This window comes from Bacillus rossius, chromosome 15 (genome assembly GCF_032445375.1).
Source record: "Bacillus rossius redtenbacheri isolate Brsri chromosome 15, Brsri_v3, whole genome shotgun sequence".
Taxonomy (NCBI): Eukaryota; Metazoa; Arthropoda; class Insecta; order Phasmatodea; family Bacillidae; genus Bacillus; species Bacillus rossius.
Genome location: NC_086342.1, coordinates 21,832,169 through 21,846,617, shown reverse-complemented (window position 1 = coordinate 21,846,617; position 14,449 = coordinate 21,832,169). Strand labels below are relative to the sequence as shown.

General features: G+C 39.2%; 1 protein-coding gene across 1 annotated transcript in view; it reads right to left on the bottom strand.

Moving 5' to 3' along the window:
- LOC134539698 (rap guanine nucleotide exchange factor 4) overlaps nucleotides 1-14,449 on the bottom strand; it is a 281,454-nt gene that overhangs the window by 32,373 nt on the left and 234,632 nt on the right. Inside the window, exons 9-10 of the mRNA XM_063381914.1 lie at nucleotides 3,881-4,026; nucleotides 676-820 (exon numbers count right to left, since the gene is read on the bottom strand). Coding sequence (XP_063237984.1) covers nucleotides 676-820; nucleotides 3,881-4,026 — 291 coding nt within the window. The remainder of the gene's footprint in view (nucleotides 1-675; nucleotides 821-3,880; nucleotides 4,027-14,449) is intronic.

Below are 14,449 nucleotides of genomic sequence, written 5' to 3'. Positions count from 1 at the left end.
CTCGGCAAGAGAAACACAGTAACACGCTACTCACCACAAGAAACTTATTTTCTGTCCGATTTTCTTCCGATTTTTGGCAATTTTTTCACGGTTCCTCGAAATCGGGCTGTAATAGAGAGGTGGTCGCAATAAATGGGGTCGCAACAAAAAGGTTTTACTGTATTTGTTTTACAATATTCACTACTTGATGGCTTGATGCCTTTATACAGTTACAATTGGTTATGCTATCCAATTGCTAACCAGGTGACGTCACCTTCAGAACGGACACCCATGGACTAATGTCTCCGTGGAAGGAAGTAACTCTCTCTGTACTTATATGTAGGGACCGGAAAAATTAGCGGGTTCAATGACCTCTAGGATGAACTCCATAGTTCTACGAACACTCGGTCAAATGTCACCCACTCATTGGCTGCTGTGTTGTGAGACGTCCCAGCGTAGCAGCCTGTGATTCGATTAAAGCTTTGGTCGGGTGTTTCTCATTGGCCCAGAGTCATCCAGGTGAGTTGTGAGCCAATAGCAGAGGCAGCACTGAGGTGTAACTTATTTGTATTTTAGTCCATCGCGAAATGAATTCGCGAATTTTTCCGGTCTCCACTTATTCGCTGTCACTACCAACGCATGGTTCCACTGGCCCGAGCCGGCGCGTGGAACAGCAGCGGCTGCCTGGCGAGCTACCTCGGAGCGTCGTTGATGAGGGCGAGTTTCCCGAAGTCGTCGCCCTCCTGCAGCGTGGTCACCGTGCCCTTGCCGTGAATCACCACGTCGACGGAGCCCCGGAGGATGATGTACCAGGAGTGGCCTTCGTCCCCCTGGTTGAAAACTGCCAACAGAACCAGCAGCGGCTGACCCAGCTCCGAACCTTGGGCAGGCCGGATGACCGGAGGAATTTTGTTCGGTGTGGAACCAGCACCTGGTTGAGGGGGATTAGGCCTCGCCACCTTGCAATTTCAAACATTTTTATACTGCTTGCAATAAAGCTTCCCTGCTAAAGTGTTTTTTTTTTGGTTTCACATGGCGTAGGACTCGGCTATGGCTACTTGTTGGAAGTCAACACTCGTGAACTGGTGTGATTATCATGACAGTTGTAGTCGCCCGCGTGAAAGAATATGTTATTTCCTCGCGGCACTTACAGACTAGAGCCTCTTGGTAAATTTTATGCCTTGACATCCCAAAAACTGGGATGAATAGTTTAAATTTGAATTACAGCAAAAAAAAATTTGAAAAATCCTAGAAAATTTAAAAAAAAAAAAGGAAAGAAATAACAGCTCCTTAAAAGGTTATGTGAACATACTTCTTAAGTATATTTAAGTAATTTACAAAACAGTATAAGTTTAACTTATTATTAAGAGAACTGAAGTAAATATGGGTCAGGTAATTGGAGTAGATGTTTTTTTGTCATTTATTCCTTTTTTTTTCTGGGGGGGGGGGGGGGGGGGTTGTGGCAAGTGTTCCTATCATCCCTCCCGTAGGACTGCCACAGACACATGATGCATTAAAACAATTAAATAATTTTCACAAAGGTTATTTGCAATTTTTTTTTTGCTACCATGATTATTAAGTAAAGTAGTTTTATTGTTATTGTAGTTGCCATTTCACATCCTTGCAAGTGATACCGATACAGTATTACACTACTAGGGTGTTCTTAGAAATGAATCCTGATTCCCATACTTTAAAATTTATTAATTACCACCAGAAAAGTTTAGAAAGCTAGCCTACTGTAGTGTAATTGTTTACACGCAATCATTAGACAAAAACTTAGGATAAAAGTTGCAATTCAAAATGCCAGGTTTTTCAATCGCTTGTAAGGGAACTTAATTTTGAAATATCTCTCTGAGGTAGTTTGTGCGAAAAGATGCAGATAGAGTTGGCTGCCCCCCCCCCCTCCCCCCCTTCCTTCCACAGAGCCTTCTTTGTACAAGTCAGCACCTCCGAGCGCTGTGCAGGAACACAGACTTGCAGAGTTGCCGCAGTCAAAATTCCCGCGCATTGTCGTCTGTCAGGTCATTCTCTGACAAGCATCCTGAGATCTGTGCAAATATTTATGTTTTAATGAGAGTTAGAGAAAAGATAGTTCTATCGAGCAGCAAATAAAATGGACTGGTATAATAGTGGTATAGATATCAACAGGTATGACAGGCTGTCTACCCGTGTGGTACGCTGGAGGTCTTCGGTTAGAGTCTAGAGAGTGACAGACAGAAGCTGTACAGGGTAAAGCTGCGAATAGCATGTACAATGGAACAAAATGAGAATGGACTTTTTATTGCGAATAGGTCATATTTCCCGAAGTTAAGGCAGATCCATAAAGTGGTAAGTGTGTGGATCCAGCCAAATAAGATAGCACCTTCTGGGGCATACCCGCCACTTGCTATGGCTCTTTTTGTACCCCTTTACACCTGCCTGGATTTTTTTTTGTATTAAATTGGCCCTGAGTTTTTAAGGGAATTTTTTTTACCAAGTCTTATATAGTAATATATTTCTTTCTAGAAATGGACTCGCATGGCACGCCAAAATATACTCAATTATTAAACAGTTGGACTCTATTTTGTTTAATTAATGTGCGCAGTTAATACTGGAAAGCTATTCAGGGAATGGTTTACATATAACTTTAACTATTAGAGGTACTGGGGCAACACAAAGCACAAATGCCCCAATATCAGTTCAAATACAATTCTGTAGTGAAACAGTAGTTTTCATGTAAATGTACAATTGTACGGAAAGTTGGAGGGTAGTATGTCTACCCGGTGAGTAATGGGGTCGGTGAAGAAAAAAAAGTGGGGGGGGGGGGGGGTGTGCGAAAAAGGACCATAGGTTACAAGGGTGTCGCCAGCCAATGGCCTGGGGGGGGGGGGGGGCAAGTTGTGGGAAAAGTATGTATTTTTTGCATTCGGCTACATTTTTTTGAATCTCTAGGGCTCTAGGGGGAGGCAACTGCCCCCCTACCCCCCCCCCCTGGCGACGCCCTTGATAGGTTAGGAAAGGATACAGATGGAGAGTAATAGCCGTCAGGCGTGAGGCCGTTTTCCCCCCATTTTTTTTCCCTCCTGATTTTCACATACCAATATGGCGGACGTTTGTTTACATTTGCATCAGCTGTAGTTAAGCTGTTCGGAAGAAAAAATTATATGAGAATATTATTTGTTAATATGTTTATACATCCTATAAGTAGAGACCTGAAAAATTTGCGGGTTCATTTCGTGTTATGCTAAAATTCAAATAATTACATCTCAGTGCTGCTTCTGTCATTGGTCCACTGTTAATCTGGAGGACTAATGGGCCAATTAGAGACCCTCACTCATAGAAGTGTCAAATCACAGGCCACCCAGTCGAGACGACTCACAAGTCAGCAGCCAATGGGCAGTTGGCATTTGCCCGAGTGTGTAAAGGATATTGGAGTCCATCCTGGAGGTCATTGAACCCACGAATTTTTCCGGTCTCTACCTGTAAGTGCAAAACGAATCTTCATGACGTAATGATATGGTATTTTACTCGAATTTAACCGCGGATACAGGTGCAGCTGAGGGCGTAGCCAGGGGGGTGTTTTAGGGGTTCAACCCCCCCCCCCCCTTAGCACCAAATCTTTAATTAAATTTCTTATTCATCACTCAAACAAATTTCATATTAAAAATGAATAAAATTTTTACCATTACAATATTTAAATTTAAGTACCGAAAACTGCTAAAATAGCACTATTTTACACTTTAAAATCTAAATTTTCCCGGGGGAGGACCCCCGGACCCCCCGCTTTAATACAGGGGGGCCATGCTTCCTAACACCCCCCATACACAAATCCTGGCTACGCCACTGCGTGGAGCTGATAACATTTGCAGAATAACGGCCGCCACGTTGGTGCGTGGTGCTACAACTGGACTCTGGGACTCACGCACGGAGCCGGCGTGCACGTGTGCCTCGAACACGATGACGGCGGACAGCTCGCGCTTCACGGAGTTGGAGAGGTGCGCCAGCGCCTTGATGTGCAGCAGCTCCTCGTAGATGAGCTCCAGGTCCTCGGGGCTGCGCTCCTGGCTCCTGCGAGGCACAGCACAGCACAACACAGCTCAACACAACACAACACGCAGTGCAGCGCGACCAGAGAGAAGAGAGCGTCATCTTGATTTCATCGAACAATATTGAAAATTTGCCTCCGTTAAGGGGCCCGCCTACCCGGGCACACATACGGTGTGCAGAGCTTCAGGAAAAACAATGCGATTTCAAAACTACTCAAGATATCAGAGTGGGTCCTGCTTACGAATAGCATTTAAGAGTTCGCTGAGGGCCGAAAAGTACTTTTAATTTCGGATTAAGTTTTTAAACTGTATTTTTAGAAGCGTTAAAATGCCTAAAACGCGTGTTTTCAGAGTAATTTTTAGGCAGAAAACAATCAGTACAGATTCTTGAAAGTACTTAAGGGGCTTGCATAACACCTTTATCTTCATTTCTCCTCCATATAATGTTACGGTCACCGCTCAAATTTCACAGTTATCCTGTGACGACGAGACGAATGCGCGCCAGTTCAGAGACTTGCGCTTAGAGGCTACACCGCGCTGGAAGCACCAGCGAGCGTCGCGCTTATCACCCCGCCTCACTAACACACATACACCCCTGACGAGGCGGGCCCCTTAAAGAAGATATCAGGCACTAAAATATATTTTCTGGCAGTATAAAATAGTGCATGTTGGCAGTATGAATTCGCTTGTAGCCATTTCAAAAAAAAAAATCAATACTAACTACCAATGACTTCACAGGGGAAAATATTTGTAGCAGTTAGTCACAAATAGGCATTCCTCTTAATTATTTATCAGAGTTTTTGTTTTTATTTTCTTCATCAACATATGTAATAGGAATTTTTAAAAAAAGTGGATGCAAGATGGAGGATAAAAGCCAGCCTTAACCCCGCGCACACAGAAGCGCTCGCGCTACGTGGCCTTTGACCCGTCCAGACAGCACGGACCCGTGGGGAGGGTAGGGTCGGGGGAGGGGGTGGGGCGAGCTCCGGGGAAGACGGCTTCAGCGCATCTCTATCTGCACAGATACAGGGTGAGTCAGAATATACCGACAAACGTCGACTGCTGGTTCATTACATAAAATATAGGGACTTACGGTCTATATTGCTTCCCAAGGCTTTGAACTTATTGCTAAAGAACATTTTTTTTTTTACTAAAAATAACACAGAAAGTATTTAATGTTGAATACTGAGCGTATGAAAAAAGTAAAACAAAAAATAAGCTAAATAAAAATGTGTATCTTCTGCAAAAACGTATCAATAATGTTCAAATTATTTCACTGAAACGAACGAGACAACACCTTTATTTCATAAAAAAAAATTTTCCTGGTATTTTGTTATCCTCAAATATCTCCAAATAAATTATTTCACGACAGCTACAAATTTTGTGGTGATTTATTATTATTATTTTTTAACTTAAACTTTAGCCAGAAGTTTGGTTTTCTAACCTCTTTCAAATTTAATGAAAATAGAGTTGTCCGGCTGCAAGTAAGTAAGGAAGTAGTGCCTCAGACCATGATTCGTCCACACGTCCCCCCCCCCCCCCCCCCCTCAAGGGCGAGGAGCCTGCAGCCGTGGTTCCGGCTCAGCCCGCGCGCGGCTGACACCCGATTGCCCTCAGAGATTTGAGATAGTTACAGATGGAGCATAGACACAGTTTGTAGGTGTATCTGCTGAAACCAGGGGACGTAAGGGGGAAGCAGGTCGCCGCCATATTGTTCCGTGAAGACAATCGCATTTTCTCACAAGTGATGCATGTACGGTGGGGGGAAAGTGCGTGAATATTAAACAAATAAAAGACTGTTGGCTCGAGAAAAAAATATTGTGTACAAGAGTAGGTATGTAGTAAACTACATTTTCTATGTACTATATGAACAAATATGGCCGTCGTCTTCTCACGTGAACAAACTGGCCACAGTGCTCGGAGCTTATGCTCCGTCTGCAACTTTCTCCGATCTCTGATTGCCCTCGGCTCGCCGTCGCCATGGCGACCAGACACGACCCCGCCTCGCCCCTTACCACGCGAGCAGCCGACGTAAACACCGCCGGCGGGTAGAGGGGTGGCGCGAGGGAGGGAGGGAGGGAGGGAGGAAGAGGAAACGGAAGGGCGGCTACATCCTTCCCGAACGGACATCTAGTAATTAATAAGCTTCCCCACTCCCCTACCCCCCTTCCCCCCTAAAGTTCAAACAATAGTAATCCCTACAGATGTAAGTTTGTTTTACAGAAAATTATTTTGTTTAGGAAAAAAAATTACCGTTAAATTTACTGAAAACAATTTTTTTAAGCTATAATTATTTAAGGTGCGTTATATATTTAAAAAAAACTTATGAGAGTGAATTTTTTTTTTTGCGCGCACTAGGCAACAAAATTTCCGATAAAAGCGTAAAAAAGACTTCAAAAATTACTAAACCCCATCTTTAACCCTATTTTCAACAAAGAATTTTATTGAAACACTGCCTATATTGTTAAAATCCCATTAAAAACAGTTAATAATATAAAGTTTCCCTTTGACATTGTGAACTTTGGTCCATGCCATCTGCCACAGATGGCAGCACCGTGGCTGTTACACATCCGTCGCATTCACGAAATTACTCCCATCAAATGCCGCATATACCGAGAGCTAAGATTTTACGCATCAAAAACACACTTAAAAACGAAAACTACAATAAACGTTACAAGAAAGCAGAAAACCTTTTTACACGCTTTATATTAGCTTCACCTGTATGTTTGTTTGTTTGTATGTTTGTAACCGACTCCTTTGGGTGCGATTTTGACCCACTTTAAACAGCCACATTTCATTCAAACTTTGTAGATTTATCGAGGACCGATGACAATACACTAATTTGATAAGATTATTCCATTATTGAATTTGAAAAATAAGATTTTTGTCAATTTATATAATTTCACAATATTTTTAGTAGGCTTTGTTTATATCGCGCCAAAGACAAACTGAAAGAAAAGAGTTCGCACATAGTAAAGAAAACCATTTCGCTAATGTGCGAACTCTTTTCTTTCAGTTTGCCTTTGGCGCGATATAAACAAAGCCTACTAAAAATATATTGTGACATTTAATTAAATGAAAAGTGAGAGTGGGTTATGATTATTAAAATAATGCTGTTTGAACGGTTTGTGAATGGCGCGTTAACACCTGCGGCTCTGCACTTCGTCTGGCAGCCCGGCGCCAGGATTGACTACCAGGCGTCCATCTCAGAACGCTCAGCTAGGTTCGAGTGTACTATAGGGTTTCAGCCCTCCCCCCTTCAGCCCTTTCCAAGGCCGCCTGAGGTCTCACGGGAAAGACCCGGTTACTCTTAGCAAAGAAACGAGAGAGACGACCAGTGATTTCCCCCCCCCCCCCTTCCCGACCCTTTCAACCCCCCCCCCCCCCTTCCACCCCCCCCCCCTCCCCGCGGACGGAGAACTGGGGGCTTTCTCCGTTCCGAACGGAAGCAAATCACCACCCGCTCCCCCCCTCCTTCGCCACTTTTTCGAATGCCGGCGTACCGAATAAGCTATCGATCTCGGCCTGTGCTCTGTGTGCATTACATTTTTAAAGGTGGGTCCGTCCGCTTTGAAACTCCAACCGTAATCATTTTAAAAAAAGTATCTCTTTCCGCAACTTAGGTTATTTTTAAAGAAGAGATTGACCATAAATATGATTTACGAACAACTGTCATTAATTTTCCTAATTTTTATATAAAATAATATACATAAAGGTTATAACTTCGCGTTGTAATGTTTCAGTTACTTGATACCGTTTTAGAGATCACAACAAATTAAAATATTTGAAATCCTGAGGTCATTATCTGAAAATAGCTTGAATTTCAACTCAAAAGCATAGCCCACGGTATACGGCATGTCGTGGGAGTGATTTCACGAATGGAACGGAAATGTGTAAATACGGTGCTGCCATCTGTGGCGGATGGCGCGAACGAAAGATCACACATACAAAAAACAAACATTATAGTATTAACTTTTTAATACTTTAAACAATAAGGGCGGTGTTTTAATAAAATCCCTTGTCGAAAATAAAAATTAATTGGAGCCGTTTTATTATGTAGTTTAACATTTCGCTCTGCAAATCTAATGATTCAATTGACGACGTAGCTGCTCCGGCAGCGAAATCTAGCGGCGGGTGCGGAAACTACGTGCGATTCGCGTCCAGAAATTTAGTTGAAAAAACAAGAGTAAATTTATCACGCTCACCATTATTTAAAGAATTCTACGTTAAACTTCTTGTCCTAGTTTCGCATTATAAGTGCATTTGCAATATGAGAACACACGAACTTGCTTGTTAAATCGTTAGATGTTTCACATCTCTGGCCAATACTGAAGGACTAGCTCACTTTTTTTAAATATAATTTTTCTGATAAAAATAAGTAATATGTAATAATTCAAACACCACAGAAAGAAAATTAGCTTTTATTTATTGATGTAGATGAACTGCTCATAAGCCAGTAATGAAAACCGGTTTCTTTACAAACATTTCAACACCCCAGGTCTACTGGGCCGATGCAATCTAATGAATTATTATTACTGGTTGTATGGCGGTTGGACATGAGATTAAGTTAAGCATTAAAAAAAAATTTTTTTTTTGAGGAAAATTTAATTTATATAATTTGATGAACTGGAGTTTATTTTATGTGATATACACAGTTCTGTTTAAGAGTACCACTGAAATATTAAAAAGAGGGCTTTGTGAGTTAATTACTTGAAATACATTCAAAGGCTTATTTTGACGTGACAACGTCTAATAAATCGATGAACGCTGGCTGCACGCACGAAAGTGTCCCGTTACGCACATTTTCCCATTTTGCTGTGTCCCGTTATGCTCATTGTACGCTTGCACCGCATCTATCTCTCTTCCACTCGATTGGAACAACCATCGATTTGACTTTTTCGAGGCACATTCAACTTGAAACACTCCCATCCGTTTCCTACTTTTCCTATCACCGTCCTATCCTTAACAGAATAACACAGATTGGAAGAAGTTAAATAGCAAACATGTATAAAAAATATAGTTAAAATAATCTCTTCGTTAAAGTAATAAACATATTTGAATTAATGAGTGCAAATAAAAGTAAATTTATCAATTAAATTGTAGATTTAATTCCACTCCTTTGTATCCATACAAAATAGTGATAATTCAATAATAATGATTCAATTTTATTAATAAAAGTATGCAATCTTTCATCAATGTTTTGTTATGACGTTGTCACGTTGAACTATCGTCCGTAAACCGACTTTACAGACAACCATTTTTTTTTTTTTTTAGTTTTCAAGTACGTCGATATTTAACGTAAATTTCACAGAGCGACCTGACGGGCGCAGGGAAAGGACAAAACGCAGCGTGCGGAAGGACTGGCTACAACAGCAACCGGCTGTCCGGCCACTGGGACGGAACTGCTGCCCCCAGCTGGCAGGAGGATATCCGGGGGCGGCGCGTGGCCCGTGGGTCAACAAGCGGTGACTGTCCTGGACTCCCCACTTTCTGAAACGCCCCCCGCCCCCCCCCCCCCCCGCCCCCGAAAATTTGAAAAATTAACTCTTTCAAACAAAACCTTAACATTTTTCGATTTTTTGCTTTTCAAAATTAATAATTTGACGGAAAAAAAGATGAACATATACCAGGGTTGGCACAACTCCTGCCTACCAAAATCAATAGAATAACGTAGGAGTTTTTTTCTTAAACTATAGTCACAAAACCCTCAAGTGCCACGATAATGCATTTAAGGGTGTATGTCCCGTTCCAGGCCATTAATTTAATTTGTAAACTTTTGAGTGGCCGAACTTCAACGAAATGAATATATATAATATATGTGTAATATGTAACTTGAATTTCGAAGATTGTTTTGCTAATTTACTTTAAGTTTCCTGATAAATTATCTCCGGGTTAAGTTTTATTAACGCTTACCGACCAATTTTCCGGCGTAATCACGGTATCACATGTGGCAATAAAAATATTTGAAATTTTTTCTAGTACTAAATCATGAACTGAAATTTCTATTGGCCAGAACTTTAATTTAAGTGCTAATAAAATTCTAATGACCCTTCTCACATCAATGTAAATATTAAAAAAAACGAACGCTTTTTGCAACTCGTAATTCGCAAGTTTAAACTCTCAACTCAGAGGTTTGATCCGGCGTTAGCATTATGACTGTCACCATTTGTACGTACATTTCCATTTGGGTTATGTATAATTTTAGCTATCACAAACGTATTAATTCATTGTTAGATTTAACTGAAAACATGGACAGACACTAGTAAATAAAGGTCTATTTTAAACGCATGATTACGCGTATTTCAAATATTAGAATACCCTAAAAATTTCTTATCCCTCTTTGTCTGTGAAGTTTCACTTCCAATACGCGTGGCCGCCACGCATTAATATTTTCTTTCTAATGTATTTTGATTTATCTTATGGACTGGCGCAAAATTTACTGTAATATTATCCGGTTTATTGCACGAATTTATTGCCTCTCCACGACACGGTCCATTAGAACATAAAGTCTCTCGGCTAGCAATCAGCCGTGGCCCTTCGTCTAGTCCAGTGGGACGTCGCGTCGCTATAACACGTGTCCTCTGCGCCTGCGAGGTAACACGTAGGCAACGCGCAACACAGAACTGCCATCACCGGTCCCCGGTCACCTAACCTGCAAGGCGGCCAGGACCTGGGGATGGTTTTAGGTAGATATCAAAGCAATACTACCTATTGTAGCCGTTACCATGATGAGAATTTCGGAGAATTTTTATATTGTTTTTCGTTTCATGGTCCATAGACCCCAAAACCATCGTCAACTCAAACTCAAACACACACAAACTCAAACACACACAAACACACACACCTACACACACACACACACACCTACACACACACACACACACACACATACACATATATATATATATATATATATATATATATATATATATATATAACAATGTTGTGGACACGATAACTGTCGTAATTTTTCACAAATCACTTCCCAACTGATATCTAAAATCAACTATTGGAAAATCTCGGTCAAGTTCGTTAATGGGCAAAATCCGACCAAAAAGGTATATGTGGCGATGGTTTTTGAAAAACAGAATAATCGCTGTAACTTCAATAATATGGAAAATATTACATTCGTTTGAACCTACTATAACTCGTAGGAGTAATACCAAAATCTTTTGTCTGAATAAGTTTTTGATGTAAAGAACCATAACTGCAAGGGGTTGAAAACACAAGGGTTATAGGACAAAAAATAATCATACCTCCCTACGTAGGCACAACATCGAATTAGTACTAATTATGTATTAATCTTATAATTTTTATCTCAAACTCTTGTCTGAAACAATTTTTGATTAAACGAGCCATTGCTGCAAGGGGTTGAAAAAATGAGGGGTCGAATTTAAAAAAAATCATAAATCCTTTAGTATGTACACTATCAAATACGTTCAGTTTATTTGCAAATTTTATAATTTTTACCTAAACCGTTTGTCTGAAATTTTTTTTGATAATACAAACTATTACTGCACGGGGTGGAAATAACAAGGGTAGAAAGATAAAATGTCATTACTTTTTTAAATAGATATACTATAATATATTATAGTTTATTGTAAAACGCCTAAACTTTATTAAAACCTTTAGCTGAAACAATTTTTGATGAAACCTCTATTAACGTAAAAACAGGGGTGAAATTATAAAAAACTAAAACTTTTTTACTATCAAATTCGTTGGAATTTATTCATAACATCTTAATTGTACCTTAAAACTTTGTCCGAAAAAATCTGTACGACCACGCATTAGGGGAAGGGATGAAAAATAGTATTTTAAGATAAAAAAATCCATAACTACCTTAGCCATAATATGAAATTCGTTAAAACATTCAATGCTAGATACATTAGGTTAAAAACATTCAAAATATTTTCGCTGCATGGAATATGAGAAAATGCTAAATCGATATTTTTTGAATATTGGCGAACATATAGAATGTTATGTAGGCTACAATAAGTTCCTAAAATGTTCCAGGAGTGTAAAGAAGTTTCCAAAATATTTTTAGAAGAAATATTTTTTCGAAATCTTCCTACGCCTGTAGGCTGTGCCAAAAGAGATTTTTTTTTTTAATTTGTAGTGTCCTTGGTTTCCGTCTTATCTGACTCAATAAATAAAAATACTAGTAGTTAATACTGAACTGAGACCTTACAATGTTCCGTTTTTAGTGACTTTGTAAATTTTAATACCTAATATTTGAAATGTAATCGACAACTGAACAACTAAATAATGTGCAAATTATTTTTAAAGTGAATCCAACGAATACATTCTCGCAAAAGCAGTATATATAATTCAGTTACTTTTAATTACTTGTTACTTTATTTAGTTCTCTCTGATGCATGCAGGATAATTTTCTCTATGGACACAATCCTCTTAGGATTCGAAGCCAGAAATTAAAGTAATGCGTTTGACTTTGAAATAATTTTTGTATTTATTAAATATGTAAAATTACCTCAACCATTTATTTTTCTCATACACGAACTTAAAAATTCCATTGGCCATAACTGCCTATCTAGTAAATTTTATGAAAGTGCAATAAACGGTTCGAAAGTAATCGTCGGAAATAGTCATCATACATACAAACAAATGCCGATCGCTCTTATTGATACAGACACGTCGCTTTCCTCTGTTAATTATTTCAGAGTTGACGTATTGCGGATAGCGTTCTGTCAGTTTATTTACTTCCAGTGTGCTGGAAAGTAAATTACCGTAAAAACAACATTTCGAAATTGTTATTATTGAAAACAAATCTCAAATGTTATTAAAGATGACACACGCAACGCAATGCACTGCAAATGAAAAAAATCACGGGACCGTCCGACAAACGGATATCTGTGCACGTCTGTTTACTTTCAGGAGAATTTTGAAACGGATTGCCGCACATTTTGGGAACAATATTTGGCCAGTGTTATCTGCCCTAATTCAAAACTCGTCGCGAGAGTTCACATCTGTATCAATATCGCCGGAGTTCATGAAATTAACAACGGAGAGTACAGGACGATCAGAAATCGAAAGTACGTGCGCCACTTGAAAATGGTTGATGGCACGAGGATTTTGCGGTCCCATTCGGTTTACTGTTTCAAAACAGTAATTACCTTTTTTTAAAAGAAATTTTGAAGCACCCATGCATATGCTTTATTTTAACGATTGGCTCATATTTTATTTTAAAACTCTCTCGACAATTCTGTAACCAAACAAGTTCGAAGTAAGTGATATAAGTATGTATAGGATAGTTTAATCCATCATGAATCGAAAATAAACGCGAAATAATCACGGTTCCGATAGTAGTCAAGCCATTATCTGACACAAATACTGTGAATTTTTGCATCCACATTTGTTCCAGTTAATAAAAAAAAATTGTCTATAACCTTTTGTTTGGTGCATTCGAAAAACACGCGTCGTCTTCGGTTGGCAAATAATAAAACTATTCTATTCACTAAAGTTTATAAAATGAATAAAACATTGGGGAGCAATAACAATTATTTGGTTAAAAAAATAAGTAGAATAAAACCAACCCCGAAATTCAGAGAGAATTCATAAAAAAAATAAAACACGACAATTTAACTTCTGGAATAATACGGTATTTCAGTAGCAGCAATAAAACAGCACGTGCTATTTTCTCATAACGCTGATAAAAAATACTTTAGTCTAATTTACCCTGACAATGAGAAACATTGCCGACTCACAGAACAAAAAAAAAATAAAAGCGGTTTTTCTGTCAGAAACAAAGATTTGTGATTTCCTTTAAAAAAATAAAAAAATAAAAAAAAACTAATTAACTAACCACCCTTGCAAAACGCTTGTCAAGTTGAATATTAAGTGTGTGAAAATAATATGCCTATATCGTCTTTAATATCAGTTCCTTCAGATTTTACGGGTTAAGTCGTGACTGAAACCGCTACGTTTTTTGTCGTCAGGAAGTGTTTTTTGTTCTTTTATTTATGTCATTAAAGGAATACAAAATAAATTCAGAAAGTGATTTTCTTTTCCGAGATCTTCGTTGGAACGTCCATGCCATACCGGTGCCCCAAGCTACTAGCGACCTCTCGTGGTTTCTTCTGTAACTAGCAAGCGAAAGAATAAAGGACGCTAAAAGTCGGGAAACGATGCCTTTTTTTATGGCGAGCTGCTTCAATGATCATTACCTTGGAGTTTTATAACTACGGAATCCTTCAAGCGAATACGTTCAATAAGATGGTTCTTGAAGGGGCGAAGAGAGATTCCAGCCGATCACGTATCTATGTATCGAAAATTCTTAAATGGTGCAAAAAGTCTCATGAGTATATATAAGTATATATAATTCAGTTACTTTTAATTACTTGTAACTTTATTTAGTTCTCTCTGAGGCATGCAGGATAAATTTCTGTATATTATTTAACAATTCGCAAGTCAGACACTCTACTCCAGAG